At 44.0% G+C, this 26997-nt stretch overlaps 1 protein-coding gene across 1 annotated transcript; it reads right to left on the bottom strand.

Moving 5' to 3' along the window:
- Nucleotides 1-332: 332 nt before the first annotated feature.
- RPP30 (ribonuclease P/MRP subunit p30) lies at nt 333-20155 on the bottom strand. The gene is made up of 11 exons (XM_064463782.1): nt 20057-20155; nt 19046-19101; nt 18669-18725; nt 17426-17500; nt 16819-16890; nt 11045-11134; nt 8844-8960; nt 5255-5284; nt 4815-4852; nt 3623-3702; nt 333-1813 (listed from the first exon to the last, which is right to left on the bottom strand). The coding sequence occupies exons 1-11, from the start codon at nt 20136-20138 to the stop codon at nt 1704-1706; spliced, it is 807 nt and encodes a 268-aa protein (XP_064319852.1). The 5' UTR covers nt 20139-20155; the 3' UTR covers nt 333-1703.
- Nucleotides 20156-26997: the final 6842 nt, after the last annotated feature.

Here is a 26997-nt window from a genome sequence, read left to right as displayed (position 1 = left end):
CTTCAGGAAACTGGGGGAGAAGAAACTTGCCAATCAGTTCCTGAAGCACTGTATCTACCTAAATGCCAAAGATGGAGACTGTGAATTTTTTTTTTAAATCAAGTCAAACAAGTAACAAGTAACAATCTCTAGCATTCAGAAGCCTCCACATGCTTGCCATACGCTAGTTACCACACAACTTCTCTCATGCCCAAGGTAGGTTATTCTCTGCCCAAAGCAAGATAATGTGTCACTCAGAAAATCCCATCAAACACGTTTCTGCTGCTTCTCTGGTTAGAACATCATTCTGGAGGTAAGTCCATAAATGACAAGCTACTGTGTGTATATGTATATACGCACACAACATATATTTTACATCCCAATACCTATAATAAAGCAGACTCAAATCACAAAGTCAACAAGTAAAAAAATAGCAGAAAGGAAAAATATTTCATTATTTACTGAATTAAGCAAAAGCTGTGTGACTTAGACCAGCATAACATAGAATTGTTGGTCTACGGAGACCTTCATCCATTCTGTTTGGTCCAGTCACTAAGAGCTCAGAGATGACCCCCGCAAGATTTCTGCGATATTTTAACATGCTATAACTTCCACTTCCCAACTTCTTGTTAGTTGAAAATAGAGAACTGGAATATCCACAGTAAAGCTGGCTCAAGAGTATCTTGAGTACAGTAGCTTACATAATTTTTATATTTGTTTAATCAAAAGAAAAACTTCAGTCAACACTTGGAAGAGCTCTAAAAAACGCTCTGCTGATCATAAATCTGTTATGATGGCTTTTTTGGCAGCCAGATTAGGTTTACTGAGGCATTAGCAGGAAGGAAAATGGAAAGGCAGGAGGCAGCAAAATGAACACACTCACAGACGACACTGCCAGACCAGGACATAAAGAAGGAAATGATGCAGTAAAAATGATGTGACGTGGAGACCGCTCAGGCCAAGGTGAGACAGCTGTTACACTGCGACTGCAACACAAGCACACTGAGCACACATTCAGTGTAACCTTGGGCTCTTCCTTCCCATCTGTGGAAGCCACCTCATGTTACTGTTTGGTTTTAAGAGCTGCAGGCCAGGGGTGGCCTTTGGGACGCGTGTCTGGCAGGTGAGGTCAGTCAGTCTACTGTAACACAAATCCGAGATATCTCCTAGCAAGTGACAGATGGTGGGATCTCCTTTATAGACATTGATCATGACACTGAATGGGAAGCAGGTTTTTTTTTTTACTGCACTATTATTATTCTTCACAGGCCACTGAAGGTAAACTTCATCTACTGGCTTGTGGTTGAAGGGTTTAGTACAGAGATGTGTTTACAACTTGAGAAACCGTAAGAGCTAGATTTTGAAAGCATGTGTCCTTAGAAACATTTTTCACAAAAAAGGAATGCACTTGTACAACTGAAAATTTCCATATGTGTTGAAACATTGTGTTGAGTTTGCACTAACTCCAGAAGACCTAAGACAGGGTGGAAAAACAGTCTCCTGACCTTGGCCAGAAGCCCAGCATGACCTTTCAGAAGTGGTGAACTCCATTCAGCAGTCTCATTCCCACAGCTAGCTTTCCTCACTTGAACACCAGAAGAATAATTCTTCTCCAGACTAAATAAAGTAGTAAGAAGGAGGAACTGGGCTGGCTGGGGGGTGGGGGAAGACTCAGCACTGGGTAAAGATGGGATGGAGGTTCCTGTTGACAATTGGTTCAGTCCTCAAGCTTGAGTCTTAGCTTTTTTGCAGGCTGGCAGTGTTGTTTCTTCTTCCTCAACCTTGCGAGGCTTCTTCACCGTGTACACTACTCCACAGGCACTCTTCCGAGTTTCTGGAATACACAACCAGAAGCTGTAGTACCTCAGATAAAATGACATGCATTTAATGCACACTCATTACAGGTGCCCACACCCCAAAGCACAGTTCAACATGTTTAACAGCCAGCAAGTCGGCACACACAGCAGATAAGCAACCTTCATGGGCAGGAGCTGGAGATACGCTGCCTTATGGAGTGGGGAAACTAAAGGGGGAAATCCGATGGTGGGTGTAGAATTACAGCAAACCTAAGGGAAAACCAAGCTCTGCAGGCATTGAGGCGCTGCAGACACACAAAACCATAGGAAACCAGGCTTAATCAGTTCAATAGTCACAGAAGGACACATTCTTGAAGCACTGTCACAAGCATTTCTGCATTTCTGAGCGAAACATACTATTCTTAAAAAAACAAAGTATTCACATACCCCAGGATTCTTAAACAGACTATGCTGCACAGCTATACTGGCAGAGGCTCCCCTGTACATACCAAGTAAGTGGCTTTACGGTATGCAAAAATATTTTATTTACAGAACCCTCAGCATTACCATAAAATACTACTGTGTGATGTTATCAAACTCCTCATATATTTGCCAAACAACGTAGTGAGCCCAGTCCAATTTCAGAACTACTGGTGGGAAGCTTCTCCACAAAATTTGAATTAGAAGAGATTCCCTACAAATACTGTAGCAAAGAGGCTCTGCAAGAACCTTGCCAAGATGTATTGATTTGTTCTGGGCTAGTATTCGTTGGCGGTCAGGGAAATGACATCTACTATTTAATTTTACAGATAAGATAGATTATGGCCTTCAGAAATTCCACATAAACTTGACAAAAATTCTTCCAACACACTGTCTTCATGTAGATGAGTAGCAGTCTGAAGGACAACCCTGTTCACAGAAATAAGAGCTAGATGCTACTGCTCAGTCACAAAGTTAAACTGCCATCAGAAAAATCAAGAAACACTAAGCACCAATAAATAAGCATGTGAAAGGGAGAGTAGAGATGGAGAAATTGGTGCTGGAGTGGAAAGCAAGGGTCTAAATTGCTGGAGACAAACTGTGTCATCTCTTTGCTGCACTGACACCAGGACATGAAATATTACTGGAAGCCTTTCGATTTCCAGTGCAGAGGGCCACAAGCTAAATTTCCACTTTCTTAATATTTAAAAACGGGCAAGTAGAAGAGAGCTACTGTGAGCTGCCTCTGCTGAGAGCAGAAGGAAGTAAGTTTTGTTTCACCAACACACTTCAAAGCGTCGTACACTATACGAAACACTTTTTCCTAAACAGCAAGCACTCAGGGTACTGATTTTGCATCAAGTTTTAAATGGTCCACACTGAAAAGCAAGTCAGAGACCACATAATGAAAGGGACATGGCAAAGCTTTCTTCTGCACTCATTCTGCAAAAGGGGAAAACACAGAACACATGCATGCTGATTTTCTTGAAGTCAATGACATAGCTTCTGCTGGTGTCACCGAGAACAGCATTCGACGCTTTCTGAAACAAGGGACAGTTTCACGACAAAGCACAACAGACAGAGCTGTGTTTCGGCTAAACAGTTTATGACTCGTTAACGTGGTTAAGCGAGTACTCCAGTACAGACGGCACCGTCAGTTCAGCCACTGGCTTGTTAACATGGCAACAAGGGAAAATAACACACCCTTGCTGCACAAGCTCCTCTTCACGCATTGGACAAGGGAGCTAAAACTTCAAGCTGACTGACTCTAAAAGGCCTTGGACCTTTTGGAAAATATGCATCAACATGAACTTAGTTTAACACAGGCAGATGTTACTTCAATGAGTTTGCACGTGCTTTTCACTTACCTCCATGAAGCATGGTGGCTCTGCAGTTGGTAGACACGGCTGCCTTGGCTTCGCTTTCTGACAGGCCAAACAGCAAACCTCTGTCGCCTTTGTTCAGGATCAAAATGCACAGAAAGGAACAAACGGAATAGGGAAGCCTGGCTACATGATAGATTTGCTTACTTTACAAATAACTGGGAATGGCAAAGCTGTGCATAAGGTTACCCAGAGGCAGGGAACTGAGGCACCCAACTCTCCTGGCTGCAGTTCCCCAGCAGCCCTCCTGGAAAGCTCCTGGCAACATTGGTTTTTTCCAGACAAGAAGCTGTACTTTTGAAAATAGAAGTCTGTCAATACAGGAATACTTTAAAATGCATAATCAAATTAAAAAAAAAAAAAAGGACCCCATTGAAAATTTCAATAGTGGGAAAAGGCCACTGCCTGATACAAAAGCATTAAGCTGAAAAGTTCCCAGCCACCTTGAGCAGGGATGACACCAGATGAGGTATGTTAATTTGGGTTGAGCCTGACTGCTCTTTTTAAGAGGGAAGGAAATGTTGCACATAAAATCCTTCCAGGCCACACGGCCTCCCACACGGTTCTCATGACTCAGAGCATGCTCCTCCCTTCAAGGGAGAGTCCAGATACGTGCTGGGGGGTGGGGGTGGAGGTAGTAAAAATGCATCTGAATTCCTAAAAGATGGGGAGAAGAGACACTGTCCTTGGTTTCTAGAACACAACCACTTATTTAACAGCACATACATAACTAAGTACTGGAAAATTCAGAACAGAAGTAACCAGCACTCAGATAGGAACTTTTTATTTCTTAATATAAATATGATTGTATAACTTCTTCTACCAAAGATGTGGCACCTTGGAGACCATAAGTAATCATTTCTGCTTTGGTTCACAGTGTCCATAGGTTTTTATGGTTTTCATTCATTTCTCCACTTACACCCACACACTATCAATGCATATCAGAAAAAAAACATACCTGTAGCTGAACAGACGTTACTGTTTACAGTGACTGCTCGTGCCACCCCATGACCAAGAGCTGTTGCTCCTTGCACACCCACTCAGAGCCCTGATTCATTGGTCACCAACAAGCATCACTGTGTAAAGTTCAAGGAGTGTAAAGGATGGAAGTATTTCAAAACGACTCTGAACTTTCACATTACTATTAACTGATGTCTTCGAGTTAGAAAAAGGATACAGATTAGCCACGTCGTAAGGACCTCGTAGTTCTAGGGGCTAAAACAAAACAAAGAAGGTTGGATATGTGCATGCACTCTCTAGCAGAGGGCTATCAGGAAGGCAAAATCAAATGCTACGTAATAGCAAGCTGCTGAAGATGCACTAGGAAATTGAGCAAATACTATTATTTTGGAGAACAGAGCCCCCATCTGGGAGAAAACTGTCATGGAAAATACCACAGCAGCAAAAAAAAAAAAAACCACCCCACCCAACCAAAATAAAACCCATATCCCACAATACAATTATTTGGTAAAACAGATACATTTAAAAAAACCCCACAAGATGGCAATAATATTTTAAATGACAATTTTTATATGTTAAATATATAATTAAAGCTATATTTTCAGCCACAGATAAATCCTCAAATTATTCTGACTTCAGCAAAAACCTGGGACTTACCCTTTCGGCTGCACTAGATATAACAATGTTCTGGAAAACAAAAGAGAGCAAACATTCATCTGTCAGACAGCATCAAGAAATGAAAAAAATCAGCAAGCAACAAAGACTTTATAAGCATTAGCTAAGCTCAGGCTCAAAGTCCAATTAACCATCAGAGTATGTGATGCCCTTAGATGAACTGAACTCTAGCAGGGTGTGGATCTCAATTTTGGGACATGAATAAACCCAGGTTATCTCCATCCTCCACAGAGAGAGGGGTGCAAGGACAAGCCCTCGCAGTTACAAACCTCTCACAGGCAGATGGGAGCTGAGTAAGTGCCGCACCTTTCAGAGGGGGATAGGGTAAGCAGTATAAATGTCAGAGTGATGGCATTAAGTACCTATCAACCTGTATCTCTCGTAGTGGTCTTTAAAGGGACTTTAAAGGTAAAGAAGAAACGCAGAGTTGCACACACTGTGTTAAGAAGCGCCTCCTTTAGTTACACTAGCTGAAAGAGGCCCCACAAAAACAACAACTCAGCCTGAGCTGTAACAGAAATGGACTTAGGGGTCCAGGATCCCCCAGAAGTAGCTTACACATAGTGCCTTTAGACAGTTTGGTACGCCCAAATTTTCAGCCTACTCTGTGTTGCAGTCCAACTCGATCCTAACCTCAGCATTCACATTGGCCTTAAACTCTCACTAGTTGAGGAAAGCTGTCTGCAGCTAGGCAGTGGCTGCCAATTCATGCCGTACGCTCACTTCCCTCAGCACCGGCACCACCATGAAAATCACCAGGCAGAGACACATCCTTCTTTCTCCCTTCTCTCCCAGGGGGTTTCTAGAGAACAGATACATGACTGCTCAGGGGCTGGCAGACACCACAGCTTGGCTGCCAGCTCTCTTCTGACGTTAAACCTTCGAGGATGCGCACCCAGGGGGAGACTGTTTTGCACAGGTGGAAACTGCAGCAGCAGCAAAAAAATCCCTTGCACCTTTTATTATACTGAGTAAAAGGCTTTGGGAATTCCTGCTTGAGTGGGTGGGAATGAGAATTGTACTGAAGCAGCGAAAGCCTTTCCCTCTCTGACGGCAGTACCACCAACACATCACACCACCTCCGGTTACAAGGTGGGGCTTTTGATCCCTTCCCCACACTGCTTTGCTTGTCCTGCCACCTCCCCAGCACAAAGAGCAGGGCAGACACTGGAAGAAAATGCTCTGTGCGCAGCTGGAACGCAACCCATAAAAAGCTATTTGCATGGAAATGACTGCATGTTCACACTGTGCCCAAGGTTTTCTCGCACGCTGAGGAGGAAAGGATGGGACAGACAACTCCGCCTTAGCATAAGGAAAGCAAGAAGCAGGAGCAACACATACATCAAAGTGACTTAACAGCACACATCATGATGAAGCCTATGACATTCCTTTCTGCATAGTTCACCTTTAAAATGACTGCACTATGGATCCCAAGGGTGCTTTTTCAGCTTGGCACTGACTGCAAGAGTTTGCTGCGAAAATTCAGTCTCCTGCTCTGAGCTGTAGCGACTATTGCCTGTCTCGCAGGCTCAGAGAAGCTCCCAGAGCCGCTGCACAAGCCATCTTGAACCAGCATGGGATCATGGGTCGCTGCTGTGTATTGCAGAAGTGGTCTGCCTGGTTCAAAGGCAACTGACTTCCAGTTAGGGGATAGGTAACACGGTAGGAGGAGGCAAGAGCAGACAAGAAAAGCAATGCTAGCGAGCAAAGGAGAGGCGGGCAAAGGCAAATCCAAGGGAAGGGCTTAAGGGAAGAACTCACAGGCAAAACATCATCTCCCCAGGTAAAGAGACAGCAGCTGTTCGGTACGCTGCTCGAGGCACACTACCCACGCTCAGTTACCAAAACACAGGAGGCGAGGGACTGTGGCTATGCACACCTTGTGTCTGGCAAGGCAGGCGAGTCCCTCCCTCATTCCCTGCACATTTTAACATGTTTTACAGACTCTGCCCAACACCAGCTCCGAGGACACCAGGAAATTTCTGTAAGTTTCTCTGCCCTGCTACAACAGAGGAGGAACAAAAGAATCCAAAAGCTGCCACAAGTTCAGCAGCTATAGGTTACAGAAGGCAAAAGCAGCACAGCAGGTGCCAATGCAAGCAGCCTACGGGCCAGCCATCCCATGTCCTGTTAGAAAAAGGCCTTTACGTATCTGATGGAGACAAATTGCCAGTGAGGGCTAATGAGAAACTCTGCTGGCCCACCAGGTACTGAGCCTGGAGGCAAATAATAAAGAGAAGCTAGCAGTCCTCTCCCAGTTCTTCCAGTGCCTAACAACAACTTGCCGTGCCCAGCTCCAGCTGATTTACCTTCCGGGCACAGATGATGCACTAGACTGACAGACACAGAAAGAAAGGGCACTGTTCACACACCAAGCACCTGAACATCTCACTGGCTATGTTTGTGATGCCAACTCAGCTGATGCTCTCCAAATCTACAACTGAATGAGAAGCACACCTTTAACTGCACAGAGGAAAGAGGAGCACTGGCAAAAGGAATCCCAAAGGAGAGGGGGTTTGTGTGTGTGTGCACCTCATCTCCAAGTCTGGTTTTTGTGCAATTAACTCCCAGAGCTGCGCTTCTCAGGAAAGGCTGTGAAAATAATCACTCTCTTCTGCAGTGCTAAGGGAATTAATCTGTTTGACACAACCTGCTGTCCTATAAAATAGGCTGCTGTGCCTGAGGGGAACTGAGGTGACAACAGATCTGCTTTTAATTGGCCTTCCAAGCTGTATATCCCACTTCAGACTAATGCTGCAGGGTAATGCCAACTTTGGCTTCTCTGGACTAGCTAAGTGCAGCAAGGCCATTTCCAATAAAGGTGGTGGGAGCTACAATCTCTTTTAACTTGGATATGTATTATGATATGCTTCCCTGTTAAAAAAAAAAGAAAAAAAAAAAGCCACGGCCTGAGAGGACCCAGCATGACAGGCAGCTTCGCCTGGTAGCCTGGGAGGAGGTAAGGTATGAAAGCAATGGATTACAGGCATCTCAGCTGCAAGCGTTACTTCTTCCTTGGGTTTCAGTAGCAGGGAAGAATGCAGTTGATCTGACTGCAGCAGAGCTCTGGCTCATAGCCAGCTAGCTGTTGGGTCTGTTCTGTACACTGGGAGTTTACTAACCGTTTAACAAAACAAGATTTCTACTTTTTTCTTATTATTTTCTAACCTCCATATCCAAGGTATGTTACGAAAAAAGAGCTTTTGGTCAATCACAACTATGAAATGGGGGATTTGAGAGAGAGGCATGGATTTCAGTTCTTGTGCAAGCCTTAGATCTCTGGTACCGTTTCCCACCCCCCCACGCTTTTGCTTTGGATATTGTATACAATAACAACAGATACGTTCTGACAAAAGAATCTAAGAGCTTGACAACTTAAGAGGAAAACATGCAGTGGTGCATGGCTGGAAGTATCTGGACCTAGAATAACTATATCCTTGCATTGATAGGCAAAGATTCAGTCACATCTTCAGAAACCCCAGCATCAAACTCATTTGGAATGGCTCAGTCTATACAACTCCAGAGGAATTTGAACTGATTTAATTAGCTTTCTTTCACTTTGAGAGCTTACCTTTCCTTTGCAGATCTGCATCAGGCTGATCGCATTTGAAATTGTGTATCTTCTCATTGTGGAGTCTTTGATGGCAGGCGTGTAAAGAAGTTCAAAGTAAATGCCTCGATCTATTGCCTTCACATGAAAGAGAGTGATCAAAAATCAAAAGGAGAGAAGCATAACAATCTAACAACTGCTGTCTATTATTGATGCAGCTTATTCTCAGTTTAACTGTGTTATATGTGAAAAAAATTAAGGTGAAATTGTTCCAGCAAGAGCGCAGCATAGCATGGGGTGGGGAACATTTCACTGTACACCAGATATGTGCACTTGAATCTTGGGATGACAGATAAATGAGGTTTAACAAAGAAATACCAGTCACTTCGTAGTTGCAATTGGCTTTCCTCTATCAGAGTTGAGGAGACAGGTAACCACTGCTGGTCAGAAACAAGTCTAAGTTTTGAGGACCCTCCTCCTCTAGCCCCACAGCCTGCTGTAAGGAAGCCCACCACTTCCCACAGTACCCACGTCTTGCAGATGAGGAATTTGTCCTTGCATAAAAGCAGCAATGAGGTCCCTTCACTCCTGTCTCACAGCATACTCTGGTTATTTGTGACAATGTTAAATAATAGTGAGTCACAGGAGAATTTCCAAATAGTAATACTCAATATATTTTCAGCTGCTTTAAGATTCCTTTGCCATCTCTCAAAGTACTTCATCAAAAGCCTAGTATTCTTGTTTTTGCAAACACACAGAGGAAAGTTAAGCAACTTCCTAGAGTACACAGTGAGTTAGCGATAAAGACAATTCAAACCTGGGACTTCTCTGGCCTATACTACATTTGCCTGAAATGTTACTCTATACTCTATACTCATACTATTTAAAAAATGCTGCAATGTTAATACTGTAAGACAGTGCAGTAACTGAATACAGGTGGAATTAATCCAGCTCCCAACCACGCATGACCTCTGAATGTGAGCACAACAGAAGCTATGTACACATCAAATGTTTTACACTGAGCTCGTCCGACATCTGGAAACAAGAGAAGCCTGAATTTATCAAAACCAAAACAGGTGATGGCAACCCACCAACTTCCCAGCCACGCAGATTTTTAACCTCATCCCCACCACTTCAGCTGCCTGCCAGTCAGTCTGGCATCACAACAACCAAAACTGACTGCCTGAGGATGCACAAAACCAGTTTGACAGACCAGTCTGAAGCTGGGAGCGTGGAAGCTGAGAAGTAGCTTGGAAGGAAAATGTCTCTGAACACAGGGCTCAAAGAGCCACCCAGCTCCTCACCTGGGTCAGCTGCTGGAGTTTTAGGCAGCTAGGATACTTTCAAACAACATTTCATACAAAACTGTTATTCCAAGTGGAATGCTGACACTCCCAGTCTATAGTAAATTCCAAAGTATCACTTTTGTTCTGTTTCAGGATTAATTATAGTTTTTGTTTTATTTTAGGTCAAACTTTCTGTAGAAGAGGAAGTAGGATTTCTAGCCAATTCCCGATTTAAATTTTTGAGCACTAAGGACTATGTCAGCCAAGAATGCCCATGTGGAATGAACCTTGATATATACTCAGAGGAGAAAATTAGTTCACCTAGAGCATGTTCAGATTAAGCTTTCTGGCAAACCACCAACGGTAGGCAGAATTGTATTAACAAAATATTTGATCCGTGCTGATAGTCATCTTATGTCCCACAGCAGATGTTTAGCAATTCCACATTTGGTTCATTTGCCAAGACATTCCTTTGTATAGATTCAATACAGTTGTCCTCCAAATAACTGGAATTACATCATTCTCCCAAATTAACACTGTCATTCACATTCTCCTGACTTTTAAATCACAGGGTGTTTATCTATTGACACAGCTGTACCACTTCTGGTTTGGGAAGCAGCTTAGTCAGCAATCACACCACATCTCACTGCTTAGCACAGTAGTGGCCTTAAGGCTGTGCTTCCATTCCTTGGGAACACCACTTCTGCCTTCTTAAGTGGGGGACAGGAGAGAGAAAAAGAAAGAAAATACATCACTGCCTATTAAATGCTGCAGCGGAGGCCTTGAAGAGAAGGACATCTGAAACTATAGATTATGCAAGAACGTAAAAGAACCACGTGGAAGGGAATGGTAGGAGAGAAATGGTATGCAATTCAACTCAGACTGACATTAAATATGGAACTTAATAGCAAGAAAACCATTTAGATGTAAATTTACCATATTCACAGGGGGCCTTCGGAAGTAGAATGGCAGCTTTTCTGTTACATTTATGCATACTAGATCCACATCTAGAGTTGTGCAAGCGATCTACAGCAAAGAAATAGGAACAGGTTATTAGATATGCCAAAAAATGCATGACCAACTTTAGGTGCACTGATATCCTCCTTCATATCTTAATGCAACAAATGTCTCTCCAGGATTAGTTCAGTTTTAAAATGAAGAGGGACTATGCCTTGCGTGTATGCCGATAAAACAGCAGGGCTACGGGTGTACAGCTTGAGCATTTTGAGCTTAAAATCTTCTCTCACTTACAAAGCTACTTTTCCAATAAAATAATGACCAACCCAAAGGCAAGGCTTACTGCTTTGTTTTTACCTGACATATCACATGGAGAAGCAATGCTGGCTTTTGGCAAAAGAACTCACAGCTACTGAAGGACAACACCTGTTTACGAAGGGAACAGCCCAGGAACCGGCCCTTACCCCATCACTCTTTAATTCCAGCGTAGCAACTGTTTGTTTTCAGCATTAATTATTTTTACCAGAAGCAACTGAGAAAAGACTGAAGGAAAAGCAGAAATTTAGACAGTGACTCGTGGTGCTTTGTGCCCAGTACTGGAGGCCAATCCACAGGGCCTCACTTTCCTGGGTGGGCGGGAAATGTGCAGCCCTTCCTGAAAGCCATGTCTCTGGAGGAGTCTGAAGATGGCACTGAAGGTTATAGTTTAAAAGCTTAGCTTTGAACTCACATCACAATTTACAGCCTGTATTAAAAGATGGAAGGAACGAATAAAGGGCAGAGAATCTCCACACTGACATATAGAGAAAATCAAGTGCACATAAAAGGGAGCCCTTGATTTACATATAATCTCACACACACAAGACATGTAGGAATTACATATGCCTAGCCCATAAAGATGATTATACAGAGCCAGATTAATGTCTGTAAGCAGCATTGTAACAAAGAAGATAAAATGGGCTGAAGATGTTGAAAAGGAATTTTCTATGCATAAGGGAACTGTCTGCTTTCAGAAACCTGCCGGCAGCTGCTCCAAATACACCTGAGCCAGGCGCCAACCATTCATCCCTCCTTGCACCGGCACGAACGCGGTGGGGTCTGCGGGGAGTCCCGGGGCTGGGCCCCGGGGCAGTGGCACTCCGCGGGGCAGTCACATTCTGCTCTAACGCAGGGTAGGCTCCACTTTGCAAACTACTCTTCCACCAGTTTGCTCACGTGAAATCTGGATGGAGGCGAGAGCAGAGGCCCAGCTTTAGGAATGTTTCTTAGCTGTTAGCACTCCCTCCTAGACAAGACAATCACAGCACACATGCAGGCATTTCAAAGATCCAGCAAACCACACGGTTTTTGGTGTTAAAACGTCTCTACCAGGCCATCCAGACCAAACTTTATCTTCGTGCCCTACCTGGATCAGCTCTGCTAGGCAAGGCACTGTTGGAATCTACTGCATCAAATTAGACCTGCACATGTAAGTTTACCCCTACTACAGCCAGTTTTGATCCTTTTCTTATTTGGAGTACAAACTACCATCTAGACCGAGGTGACTTATGGGAACATGCACAGCGCAAACAGCTTTGAATCGTGTCCTGGGAAAGATGTCAGTCAGGCCATAAGAAATTCAGGAAGAGAGAAAGCTGAAACTGAAGAAAAGTAAGAATACACATCAGAAGCATGGAAGCTGCCCTATGTGTTGAGAAAACAAGCCTTCCTAATCAGCTCCAGAAACACTGGAAAACTCTTTCCCATTTTGCAAATTAAGCACAGTGGGAAAGGGAATGACCCAAATGCCAGGATATCTACAAGATTCCAGTGACGAGAACATTTCAGAAAGCACCACCAAGGAAAAACAAATTTAAGAGCCATACTTCCCCATAAGGAGGAATTCTTGCACTGTACGGAAAGTTGGAAGGGAGATTTCTCCAAACACTCCAATGTTCAGCCTAGCTTTGGCTCCTGGACAAGTCACACACGCAGGCGAGTTAAGGTTACCCTGCCCGAATGATCTGAAATGCAAAAACTTCATACAGAAAATGATATGCAGCAGTTGCACAGCCGGGTGCTTGCCTGGCCACACTGCAGGCAAGAGCCCCATCTGCTGGGAAACTCCAGACAGCCATAAATAAATAAATTCACCACTGCTTGGATGGCCTGAAGAAAGCTTTGGCAAACATTTTAGGAATAAACATTGAAATTTGGCTTTGCAGTACATCCTCAGACTTATATAAGCAAGTTTTTTTTTTAGATACTGGTGATCTGCTAATTGCTTTTAATCCTATTAGTTCTGCCTGCTGTTTATAACAGTCAGAATTCTTAAAAAGCAGAATTTTTGAAAAGCAACAGGCACAGACCTTATTTATGGCAGGGAGTGGGCATTCTTGTTGCAGCCCAAAACAATCCTCTTGGGAGGCTTAAAGAAGGAGCATGTTCTACAATTCTCTTGGCAAACACAGCTTTCTCATATCCCTGAGGATATAAATTATTTGGAGAATTTGAGCACATCTTTCAGTCCATACCACTGCCACATTCAGTCACAGAAAAGCTTCCCTGGCTCACGACAAGGCGGCACAGACTGGATTTGGGCCATGCTAAAATTAGAGGACATCTCCAATGGTCATGTATTTATTTTACAAAAATATGAAAAATCCTGTTCTATGGAAAATAATCCAAGTGCCAAATTGTTGGTGAGAAGGATGATGCTCTCAAAGAAACGTCAAGTTACCAACAGCCAATTTTAAAATATAAAGTTAATTTGTGGTGCAACACCCTCCCTAGAAGGCTTTATCCGTAACAGCGAAAGATCCATGAGTTGCAAGACCTAGAGGTATATGCTGAAACTCCATGCGTAACCATCACTTGCACCACACTCCCTGTTGATACCCCTACAAAACTGACACAGCTCTCCACAGAGAGTTAGAAAACCTAACATCTTTAAACAAAGAGACAAACATGCAAATCCATCCTTACGTGTTCATAATCAGGGTGAAGTCTCACTGCATGAAGTTCACAAGAAACACTGGGTTCCCTCCCCAGCTCAAAGTGCTGCCAGCATGGAAGCAGTGAAAATGGTCTCATCGACAATCCTGCTTCCCCCCAACACACTGTCCATCACCTGCGAGAGTGTCAGCTTTTACAGCTGCTGTCTGCATTGGCCTGCCCAGAGCACAGCCATCCTCTGTGTGCCGGCACAACTACCTGCGTGACTGAATACTGAACCAGAGCGGGAAGGTGGATCTGCCCGCAAAACTACTTGGCACAAACTCTGGTTACTTTTCAGCCAAAAACGTGTTCCTCAAACTGCCAAGCAGCTAAGCCAGCAGCTTCACCAGCAGAGCAGACGGCGACCTGCAGAAGTGAGTGGCTGTTTATGCCAGCTCACACACTGCCACACTGAACGTCCGACTGCAGCACAACTCACGATATAACTGAAAATAAAAAATACCCACTCTTAAATGAGAGCGCCCTTTCCACCCAAAACAATACAGCACACCCCTCCTGATGACCTGGCTTCAGCTGCTTGTTTAAACACATGATAAATTGAGCTCAAGAAGTGAGATTTTTACATTGTTGGCAGAGACCAAAACAAAGAGGTGGAGAGTGGCCCTCGAAAGTATTTTACACCTATTTGCCTATCTCACACCCCCCAAGACTCCTAAAATCTTGCAAGGGAAATGAAAGCAGTCAGAAATTGGTTTCATTAAGCTGTAACTGTTACAATAAATGCTTGAATTCTTCTGCTGAAAGATTCTTCACCATCTTCTACAGCCTCTTGCTTTGTACTTTAATTGGGTAAGTTTTCAAAAAGGAGGGGAAATAATTTAGAAAAACAAAAACCAGGAGAATACAATTTTAATGTGTCAAAACAGGTACTCAGGAGTACTAGAAAGCAGCTTTAACTTATTAAAATAAATACATAAATAAAACAAAAAAAAAAGAAAAAAACAGAAAAAAAAACAGACTCAGTTTTATAGTCTTTGAAAGTTAATTCTGGCACTCCTCCAGAGAGATTCACATTTGCATTTGGTGTCCCTGTGCCTTCGCACTGCTTTAAACTGCATGCCTGCTGCCTGCCAAGGCTAACAGAGACCGGACACTTCCACCTACTCTTCCAGTTCAGAGTTAATGTTATTATTTATGAGCATGCAACAGGTCAGATGTCACAATTTTGGGTCGGTAAGAATAACGTTCTGACAAGATTACTTGCTTCCAGATGCTCCACTTGGTAACAGCTGATGTGAGTGGTCTGATCAAGTACTTGAGAACCATTCAATTAAAAATGAGAGAGATGGAGATGATATAAACACCTATCACGCAACAAGCCAAGCTGAGATCATTCTGTTTTGGACTGTGTTTTAAAACTCGGAATTTTTCAGGGAGGCAGGGTCTCTTCAAGATAAAGCAGCTATGGATAAAAGCTGGAACACTGTATGATGCTTGGTGCCGTTAGTAACGGCTGAAGAATTACTGCACATCACTGTATTTAGGTATCACCTCTAAATAGTAAATGTTGTCTTCATTCAAACACCAGAAATGGACCAAACCAGTTCATGGTCAAACAGACTTGCAACATCTTGTTTTATTAAAAGCATAGAAGTGACAGAATATTGGCATTTTTGTTCAACATACTTACATTTCTATTAACATAAACCAATGCAAGAAACACTAGCATTGGGCTAAGGTCACAAATTAGCCCCACCTAAGGTTTTGAAAATGATTCACACCCACTATTTTCTCTCACTAGCACACTTGGAGCGCTACCACTGCTACAAACACCAGCATCTGCTCAGTAACACTGATATCACAACACCTTCAAAGACTCACAGATTTTGTGGAGGCAGCTTTCAGCTGCAAGTTTAAGTGAGATAATGACCGTCTGGCCCCCAAGTATTTCCCCTGAGGCTGCTCTACTTCCGTACAGGCTCAATGATCTTCTCGGCAGGCAAAGTAACAAACATATCATGGAGTCACAGAAGTGAAGCTTCTCTCACTCACCTTCAGCATCCAAAACCAAACCAAACCAAACCAGAAATCTCAGTCCGCCAATGAAGCAAGGGTCGTTACGTTTAATCAGGCATGCTTACTTTCGGATATTTTATCTGCTCATAAGCTGCTATGACAACCAGAACTAGCTCTGTCTCATAACTTCTTGCTCCTCTTTTGACTTAAAATAAAGAAATAAAAGTAAAAAATAAAGAAAAAGAGATCAGCTATTCATTTGGACAAACTTCCAAGACAAGGCCTAAGACTAAAAGGAAGGTAACTCTCAGAACCACGTTAGTTCAGCTTTAAAATCCTCCCACTTTCCCTGGCATTTCAGACTAGGAACAATCAGTGCTAACAGAAGATAACAAATGTGTTTTAGGGAAGCTGTCGTTCAAGTTCAAGACAAAAGTTTTCTACGTGATGGTAGTGTATATATATATATATGAAAAAAAGAAGGGTGTTTTCTCTCCTTACTAGAGAGGAGTACTCGGTAGGGTACAAGACACACAAAGGAAGCCACAGCGCGGGGGCATACAACTCCATTTATCAGGTAGATGTTTCAGACTTTAACCAGTCACCTCAAGGCCTTGCAGCTTCCTGCAATCCCTCCCAACCTTCTCAGTCTACCAATTGACCTATGTTGCTTAATTAGTTCCATGACATGCAGGCCTGTATAAAATGGGAAATACAATCAAAACAAAGCACGCACTCAAACTAGCCCAGGGTACTAGAAGTTACTGAATGAGCATTACTGATCAGATGATTGTACTTACATGAAACAGTTTCTCAGTCTTTGGAAATACAGCTATGATGTCATATAACCTTATATTTGCAGACGTTGATCTCTACAAAAGGAGGAAAGAATTACTATCTTGAATTCTGGCAGATGCCAAAGCTATGCACAATGATCATGACTAAAATAATGAGAAGAAAATCCCTTTTTCACTTTCAAGTACTAAGACAAAGCCAATAATCATCCCATTACATAGTAGGTCTCTGCTGTGAGCCATACTGTGAAGTCATTCGTTCTCATTTTGAGGCTTGTCCAACCCACCTCGTAAGGCACTTCTGCTTCGATCGCGTAGCACTAAAACATCAACAGGCACAGGGCGTGCTCATGATCTTCTACTTTATGAACAAAGAAAAGAACCAAGGAACAGAACTGTTGTCCCATATTGACAAATGATCAACAGAAGCCACAGCGAGTCTTGTAAGTCTGCATCCCTTCATGATCACGTTATTTGCTAAAGATGTGATCTGAGAAATCACTGAGTGTCCTATAAGATCCATGGAGGTTTCTCCACACAATTTCCAAAGTTTCACTCATTCATGGAGAAAAGGAAATAAAAATTGGAAAATGAATATACTAAATATACTTACCAAGAGATTACAGTGGGAAGGATCAGAAACAACAAGTGTTAGCCGGGTTAAGACTTTAATTCTTTTAGATGTCCCCTAAAGAAAAGAAATAATAAAAAAGACTTTAAAAGCTCCAAAGCAAAAATTTGTGGTGACTTTCACCCTGTCCACTATAAAAAGAAAATGGTGCTTTGCTCATATTCTTGCCAACACTAACTTTCTAAAGTCTGTAGTTACACTTACCTACTTTACATTGATCTGTTTCACGTTATACCTGCCCTTTACAAAGAATGACTTACTGTGTTTCTCTGAGGAAGGGTCAATGGCAAGGAGGCAAGGAGGCAAGGAGGCAAGGAGGCAAGGAGGCAAGGAGGCAAGGAGGCAAGGAGGCAAGGAGGCAAGGAGGCAAGGAGGCAAGGAGGCAAGGAGGCAAGGAGGCAAGGAGGCAAGGAGGCAAGGAGGCAAGGAGGCAAGGAGGCAAGGAGGCAAGGAGGCAAGGAGGCAAGGAGGCAAGGAGGCAAGGAGGCAAGGAGGCAAGGAGGCAAGGAGGCAAGGAGGCAAGGAGGCAAGGAGGCAAGGAGGCAAGGAGGCAAGGAGGCAAGGAGGCAAGGAGGCAAGGAGGCAAGGAGGCAAGGAGGCAAGGAGGCAAGGAGGCAAGGAGGCAAGGAGGCAAGGAGGCAAGGAGGCAAGGAGGCAAGGAGGCAAAAAGTAAAATCATGCAGAAAAACTGAGTATGTTTTAGTACTACTATGGTTCCCCAGGCAGTTCACAACTGCAAGCGAAAGCAGTTCCTGAATTAACATATGAAATACAGACTTGGTTCACTATATCCAAATCTTATTCCATCAAAACCAGGAAGTTATTTCCAAAACTCAAATATCAAGAATTATACTGCTGAATTTCAAGAATTCAACTACAAGAAGGTTCAAAATTCACATGATGCAATTTCTTCATTAATTTCTAAAATAATAATTATTATTTTAGTAATAATCATTATAAAAGTTAATAACTCTAATTATGTTAATATAATTATTATATTATAATTTATAATATAATAAATTATAACCTAGAATAAATGCTAAAATTATTAATAAAGCCTACTCTAAGGCAAGTATATCGTTCTTCCAGTGCTGGGAGTTTTAACAATCAAGCAATGGACAAATGTCTCTTTTTTGATTAACACAAAATCACATACACAAACACACCCAAGTAAAAAAATGTAACTCAGAGTAATAATACATAGGTAGACTGTAACTAGACATACTTGTACAATAGGCAGAGATGGAAACAACTCTGAAGGAGATACTGGCTTGATGATTTCCTTAAAAGAGAACACAACAAAATTATTCAAGATGTCATGGGTTAAGTTTACAATGTCAGCAAAAGCTGTGTTCTTATCCTAAAAAGACATTTGCTGTGCTAACAAAACTACTTCCCAGGGACAATACACAGACCATACTAAAAGTTAACTCCAGGGCAATTATACTGAATTATAAAATGGGAGTTCTGTCACAAATGTGGACATTTGTATTTGTGTCTAGATGTGCATTCTGCGGATGAAGCTATTCGGGGACATGCAATAGGGCATGCAGGTTTACAAGAGAAGACACACTAAGAACAAATAACTCCAGCAAAAATTACCTGTTTCTTCTCTTTAAAATCGATGACATGATTAAGAGCAACTGCAGAGTATCCCACTGAAAAGTAAACGCATAGTATGAATATTTTGCCCAGTTAACTAAAGGAAACAAATCCAAACAGAAACCTGCCAAACACTCAGCACTTAAATGTCTCAAAATTAACAATCATATCCATATTTACCTTCCATATTAACTTTTCCTTAAGATTAATTCACCCAAAATTTGTTTTAAATTAAAAAAAAATTTCTATTTGCCTTTTAATACACCCCAGCCCTGACAACACATACTCGAAGCCAGAGCTTTGTGAATATGAATACGCGGGGTTGGGCTCCCCAAAGATTCTACCCTAGTTTGGGCCTGTTGTTGACTTTCTTCAGGGAAAATGGTTAAGGACATTCAGGACAGTTGTAAAACTGCAGATGACGCAGAGCTGGGGCAGATGTAGCTGCAGGAGAAGGCACGGCGAGCGTTCAAAGTGATGCTGACCAAACCGGCGAGGCCCTCTGGTCCGGCGGGGCCCAGAGGAGGGCGGCCCGCTGGCCAAAGCAAATCACCCCCAAGGCTGGGCAGGCAGCTCCTGGCTGCACAACGGGGCTGCAGGAAAAGGGTCTGGGCCATAAGAAACTGGAGAAACGTGTCTGGGAAGAAAGAAGCGTTACGCTGGGGTAAACAGGCGGAGCGGGAGCCTGCGAGGCACAAGGCGAGCTCTCCCCGCTACCCAGCGCGGCGAGCACCTCAGCCCTGGACCCTTCGCTCGCAGAAAAACCCCAGCGGACGAGGGAGCGCGGACAGGAGCGAGGGGGAAGGCGGCCCGCCGGGCAAGCAGGTGGCCAGGCTCAGCCTACAAGGAGGGAAAGCTCAGCCTGGAGCCTGACGCCGTGCTCACATCGGCCTGGCGGAGCCGCCGCCCGCCCGGGCCCAGCGCTCCCCAGCCCGTGCCCGGCCGGCTCCGCACCGCGGCCCCGGCCCCGCTGCCCTCCCCGCTCCCGCCGTGCCCGGGGCACCAACTCACGGTGCGCCGCGGCCTCCACCAAGCTCTGCAGGGACTTCTTGTCCGGCCCCTGCGGGAGGTTCAGGTCGGCGAAGCCGGCCATGCTGTGCGCGGCGGCGGGGCGGGCCAAAGGCGGGCGGGCAGGACCGCCCGCCACCGGCACCGCCCCCCGGGCCCGCGGCAGCCTGGGGCTGGTAGTCACCGCGGGTCCCGGCCGGGGCGGCTGGCAGCCCGGCTGGGCCCGCCGCTGCCTTTGCAAAACCGCGGCTGCAGAAGGAGAGGGGGTCTCCTCGTCCGGAGGAGCTCCAGAGGAGGGCTGCGGTGACCTAGGGAGAGCCTGGGCCCTGCATTTCTCAGGCTGGGCTCTGAAAGGCGACCAAGCCCGGCTCTGAAAGGCGACCAAGCCCGGCTCTGAAAGGCGACCAAGCCCGGCTCTACCGCTCAGGCCGGGCGAAGCGGAGCAGGCCGAGGCACACCACTCTCTTCAGGGCCCTCCCTTGCTCCCAGCAGGTGGAGCAGTAACCGCGCTCGACTGAGGTATGACCAGTTAAACTAGTCGAGCTCCATTTGAATACTATCAATTAAAAAAAATGGAATCTTTTCTAGTTACGGAAAGGTGTCCTCCTATGCTAGCTAAAAAAACCCAAATGACATACAGCCCCAAGCTGCCATGTCAAGAGCTATCCCCTGACATGCAAAAGGACTGAGGAATTGTAATAGGCCAGTAATCAAACACACGTTCACTATGTCGCACTGTGACAAAAAGCACGAATATCGTTCTACCATTGATAAATAGCACAGGATGTGTAAAATACAAGTAGTAATTACCACTAGGTTGTTTGGTTTGTTTTTTTCTTTTTGTGTGGGGACTTCGTGCAGCTGCTGAGGCCAGCACATCTCCAGTTCCTGCCCAACTTCAGGTGGCACTCCAGGCCCTTGCCCGGGCCAAGAGTTCTTGGCTCTCTCTTCAAACTGGGTTAAATGTTCACAAAGGGAAGGCTGTGGGGTACCCGGAGCTGTGAACTCTTAACAAGGCAAAAATGCTTCTAACCGAGGCCAAGGCATTGATGCTGTCAACACCTGCTGTGTCCCTGCTTACAGGGTCTGTCCTTGGTGCAGCTTGTGCTGGCTGTGCCTGGGACTTGTGGCTCATTTCTACTGAAGAAATCACACAGTTTACAATGGATAACCAAGAACCAACAGTGCCTGCTTGGCACGTTTCTGGCCTTGCTGTCTGATGAACTACAAAGACCAGGATTGGTGGTTGCGGAGAAGCTACTGGTGGGCTGCAGAGACTGGACTAGGAGCTCAGGGCAGCTTTGGGGGTCGGTAGAAAACAGCCTGTCACATCTCTGTGACGGGGAAAAGACACATGTCCCTGAAAGGGGAAAAAAAAAAGCCGGTAAACCATTTCTGTTCCTGCCACATCTATGGCAGCATTTTGTTCTTGACAATATTGGGTCAAGATATTTCAGTAAAGGAGCTCTGTTTTGGCCTATCTGCGTCCATCAGGTGTTTGCCTGTTAGATCAGGCAGTCCCGCTTCTCTGCCAGCTGTTTGAACAAGCAGCATAGCCTGAATGGTGTTCTCAGGCTTCTCTTTGATGTATGTGAAAATGGAAGAGCTCGAGGTTTTAGTTGACTGAGTGTATGATGGAACTTGATTTAATTTGTCTTAATGAATGTAAGAAGCAATCCATAAACATGTATCAATTATTTTTGAATGGCCCTACTGCAGTAGCGTTAAGAGACACCAAACAGGATTAAGCAGCTTTTGTGTCTGGCAATATACAGCAAAACAAACCTTTCCTCAAGGCATTTACAATGGAGAACATTTAAACAGATCTTTGTGCAGAACATCTGCAGAACCCTATTTGGTGTAATGCTGTAAGAATCTGAGTATGAAGCACTTTCAGCATGAGGACTCATGAATCATAGAATCATTAAGGTTTGAAAAGACCTCCAGGATCATCAAGCCCAACCATCAGCCCAACACCCCCAGGCCTCCTAAACCATGTCCCCAAGTGCCACGTCTATATGTTTTTTGAACACTTCCAGGGATGGTGACTCTACCACCCCTCTGGCCAGCCTGTTCCAATGCCTGACCACTCTTTCAGTAAAGACATTTTTCCTAAGATCCAATCTAAACCTCCCCTGATGCAGCTTGAGGCCGTTTCCTCTCGTCCTGTCACTTGTTACTTGGGAGAAGAGACCAACACTTCCTTTCAGGTAGTTGTAGGGAGCGATAAGGTCTCCTCTCAGCCTCCTCCAGACTAAACAACCCCAGCTCCCTCAGCTGCTCCTCATCAGACCTGCTCTCCAGACCCTTCCCCAGCTCCGCTGCCCTTCTCTGGACATGCTCCATGTACTCAGACCAGTGTATAACCTTATTTCCTACATCAATTACTCAGATCTTACTACTTTTCTTTAGGCCAGCTCCAGTGATCTACTTAAAACATCTTTGTGGTCCTCACTGCAAAGCCACAAGCTTCTAACATGCTTTGTTTCACCAGTGTCCTGAAGTCCTCCAAGAGGAGCCAGATCTCCCTCCCCGTGTGGTCTTTCTCAATACACTTAGACCTCAGGGCAGTCCTTTCAGTACATTTTTATGCAGAAACCCTAACAATTCTTCTAGTATTTTTTCAATGGCCAGCCCATGGTACCACGTGTTAGATTTTTTTGCTTTAGTTCTGCATTTAGCACTTTTAGGGAGCTAATATATTATTTGGTACTATCTATCTCAGCAACATGAATATCATGATCACTTTTATCATAACCTCATAACGTCAGTAATCTCCCTTGTAAAGGTGCAGACTGAATTTTCATGAATGGGAGCTCTGTTTTCCTGAGTGTCACAGAATTTTTATCATAAATTTCTCTTTAATTGTTTGTTTTCTTTTCAGGTGACAGCTTGCTGTTGTTAGTATTTGCTCATTCCAGAAAGGGAAGACATCATTTCACATTTAAGTTGCACAGATGTGAGTATTTCTTTTGACAATGATAAGAAATGCCAAACATGAGAACGGCTACCTCTCTGTTTTATTGCCACGGAGTGGTGATGATTTATTTTCACAAGGACGAGAAAAGGCAGAAAAGAAAACTGCAGCTGCGACATCTTTACCAGAAGTTGGATGAGAGTGTTATTTGCTAAAAAGTACATGCTGGGAATAAAAATCAAGATTTCAGTAATATTCGTCCATGGAATTCTAACCAGTCTCTGATAAAAATACTCTAAACGTCTTGACAACATATTGCTCCCCCAAGGCAGAAGAAACATATACCTGTACTTTATTTATTGTTCCCAACCAACAGCAAGTCCTCACCAGACTTATATTGGTTTCCAAGAAAAGAATATCAAACCAAAGGAAAAAAAAAATTAGAACAGACAAATTAAAACAACAGTTTATGAAGATAGACTGGCTCAGGCACAGAGGGACAAAAAAGGGGATGATAAAGGAAAAAGAGCAAGAAAAATTTCTTCTTTGTTTATTTATAACATCGCATACTCATGTTGTGTTACCTTCCTGCCCTGCATCCAAAACAGAAATGTTTAAGAAGGGGAATGTAGCAGTGCCTTTACTTAGCTTTTATGGTAAGATGAGCACGGCTGTTGTTTTCTAGAGGTGGCTGTGTGGGGGAAAGGGTTACCACACCGGGCTGTCAGCGCTTTCTCCTCGCCCAGTGAAGTTCTTGTGCTGCACTCCTTGACCCGTTTCAGTCAGGGTGCTCCGAGTTAGCAAAGCCCCGCTGTGTCAAGAGACTCTGCAAGCATTAAGTCCTCCAGAGAGGGATGAAGGATCCAGGATTTAGTGCGAGTTCCTTCAGCACGAACACTTTGATAGATACAGTCTGGACTCACTAAATCAACATGTGCCGGGGAAATTGTATTTCCTTAGCTAGCCCTCTGGTATCTCTTACTGCACTAACACGGGGGCAAAGAACTGATACCAATACTCACTGTTATATTATACACTTAGTATGAATCACAAATGCAGAAGATATGTGATTAGCAGTATTTCTGGAGGAGGGGAAAAAAATAAAAAAGTAGTTTATTTTTGGAGAGGAAAAAAAGTCAAGGAACAAGGTTCCCTTGCCTTTTTTTTGTTTGTTTGTTTGCTTGTTTAAATCTGGAACATTTCTATGTAACAAAAAATGAAATATCAAAGATGAGATTTGCAAATAAAGCACATTATCAGGTGTGAACAAAACAATTTAACTTCAATAAGTGCACGAAAAATGAGGGACAGGGGCCCTAGCACAGAGTTGGAGGTATACTGAAATGTGAGGAGGCTATTGTACAGAGAGAGCCTAAATTACTCAAAGAACAGGATGTTACTAAGCTCGGCCATAAACCTGATTTGGTGATATTTATTGATGCTTAATGGCAGGTGAAAAGGTAATGTCTTGGGGGGAGAACAAATGTCAACTTGTTGTTCTTGACAGCCAACCAGCCATTTGTTTAATTGCTGTACGCTGTCTGGAACAGCATGTTAGAATTTGCAAATAGGGTCGCTGAGGACAAAAGCAGGACGTACACTTGGGAGGATCAACTCCTACCTTCGTGTGTTGTTATTTTAAACACATAGAATAGATGCAGTCCCGTGGAGTGATGGATGCTCTCCGCTCTCCCAGACACTGGGGATGTGAAAGCCTCTAAAGCCCTCATCAGATTCAGCCCAGCCCTGGACACTGGACTGTTACTCTAGGTGTGTCCCAGTGAAAAGCTTTCAAGGAAAAGCTTTGAGAGAGGTATCAGCTGCTTCGTCTTGCCAAGGTTTCACGTTTTCTCTGCAATAGTACTGTAACCCCCTTTCTAGAATGGTATGGAAATTGACTTAAATTGGTTCATCTCTTCAAAGATAAAATTATGAGAGTAAATACAAAGACAACCAACAGCTTTTGAGAAGGAAAGAAATCAGGTGATTAACTTCTAATGAACTGTATTGGAATTTAAGTCACAGAACAAATGACGAGGCTAAAAATCCTCCTTTCAGTTTGGAATGGGTGAGAGTAACACACAAATGATCCTGCGTATAATCCGCTGAGTACACTTAGAGAGTCACGTTCCAGAAATTTTTCAGTATTGAAAAGCTGTCAGGAAGAATGATTTAATGAACTGTGTCAACACATTTGTAGGAAGCACCAGATTATCATTTGCTCTGCCTTAGTGACATTTTAAGCAACTGAAAAATTGCTTTTACAGTGAGTATTAAACTGTACAATGTTATCAGCTTTTATGATATGAATCTATTTTGAACAAAATTTACCCAGCTCCTCTCTGTTTAGTGCTATTTCAGACACTATTTTTAAAAAATGCATTCACACAACACGGAAATATTCTCCTTTCTCCATGTTTTAACTTATTTTGATGTACCCTTGCCATTTCTGAAAATCTTTTCCAGCCTAATATTTGCTCTAGCTGGGGAGGGGGGACACAGGACTTGCTTTATCACCCCGGAGGAGTATGTCACCTCATGCTCAAGGCTCATGAACACATTCCAGGTAGTTAAACAGGGAAAGCTTTCATTGTGAGCGGACACAGTGAAGCAACTAACAAAGCCTAGGAAAATACGTGACTTAATAGGAAAATGCTTTCAGTTTGATCATGGTCAATGAGCTGCCCAACTAGATCTCGGCCTTACCCTGTGAAACTTGGTTATTTTATTATCAGTCGAATCCAGATGTGGGGTGGAAGGGAAAGCAAGCAACTGGATTCCCAAACCCTGCTCACTGCCTGCTGCATTTCTGACCACGGGAGACTCTGCCTGACTCAGATCGTGCTGGGCACATCTGACCCCAGCCCCTTAGACCCACGCACGCTCACGGGGGTGCTGGGCCGATGCAGAGTCTGGTATGATGGAAAGCCTGGTTTCAAGAGCTGGTGATGCTAACAGAATGGAAGATTTCATTAAAAACCAAGAAATTCTGTGAACAAAATATGGAAGCCTCAATTGCTGTGGCCTTGTGTTTCAGTAGTGCCTGTGAGTGTCAGATAAGGTTTTTTTCTGGTAGCCAGGTACTTGTTAGGTCTTTCTTCAAAGCAGATTTTGATGTTTTTATAATGTGAGCTCCCACTGCAGTCTTACTGCTGGGTCACACACACAGTTCTTCCCTCTGCCTGGCGCATACTGAAATAAAACTCACTCCATTGTTGCTACCTGCAAGACCTCCCCTCATTCAGGTATCACTGATGTTGGTCAGTGGTTACTGACCCGTCCGGGGTCAAGAGTCCTGCTTTCGTTTCCTCCTTTTCTCTCGTTCATCTGGCTTCTATCTCTAGTTGGAAACGTACGGGGACACCCAGGAGCAGGTGTTTCCTGTTTTTAATCCTTGCTGTCTTAAGAGGTGTCATCTTCTGCTGGCATCCCACAGGTTACCGACAATCCAGACAGTTTGTTTTCACCCCACTTCAGGGCAAGAAGATGACTTAAAGAATGGAGAAAGCCAGTGAGTCCCAGAAATGGGCTAGTAGCCAAGAGTTCAAGGAATCTCTGCAGGAAAAGCAGGTGCTTGAAACCAGTGGTGTTCTGTTGTTGTTGGCAGTGGCATTTTTAACTTTACTGAAAGGGTTACACATGGAACGGTGAATAAATTGAGAGTAATGCTATATAAATGTTAATAAAAGAAAAGATAGTAGTGGGATTCGCACGAATTTAGTAGGAAGGAAGAAATCTTAATACTGAGAATTTGTGAGCTTGAAGATGCAATGAAATACTTCGGAGATGACCGTGTTGTCGGGGGTAGATCTTACAAGGGCGGCCACTGTTCACTCTCCCTCCGAGCAGCAGCTGGGGTCCCGCCGGGCCCGAGTCTGTCAGCAGGCGCGTTTCGATGGGGGGAGAGGGGCCGCTGTGGGTGCAGGGCTGCCCGGAGCAAGCTGCCGAGGCGCGCCCACCCGCCCGCAGCCCCGCGGGCGCGACCCGTATGGATGTATGTCTGCATACATCTATACGTGGGGGGGGG

This window comes from Phalacrocorax carbo, chromosome 12 (assembly GCF_963921805.1).
Source record: "Phalacrocorax carbo chromosome 12, bPhaCar2.1, whole genome shotgun sequence".
NCBI lineage: Eukaryota > Metazoa > Chordata > Aves > Suliformes > Phalacrocoracidae > Phalacrocorax > Phalacrocorax carbo.
This window is presented reverse-complemented; position numbering and strand designations above follow the sequence as displayed.

Bases quoted from the DNA above. Each gene is read 5' to 3' on its own strand.
- RPP30 (XM_064463782.1), bottom strand. From the start codon at position 20,138: ATGGCCGGCTTCGCCGACCTGAACCTCCCGCAGGGGCCGGACAAGAAG. The intron at 18,726-19,045 runs GTAATTTTTGCT...TTCTCTTTTAAG, and splicing joins ATTTTAAAGAGAAGAAACAG to GAAATCATCAAGCCAGTATC. The intron at 11,135-16,818 runs GTAAGTACAATC...TCTTTGCTGTAG, and splicing joins AGACTGAGAAACTGTTTCAT to ATCGCTTGCACAACTCTAGA.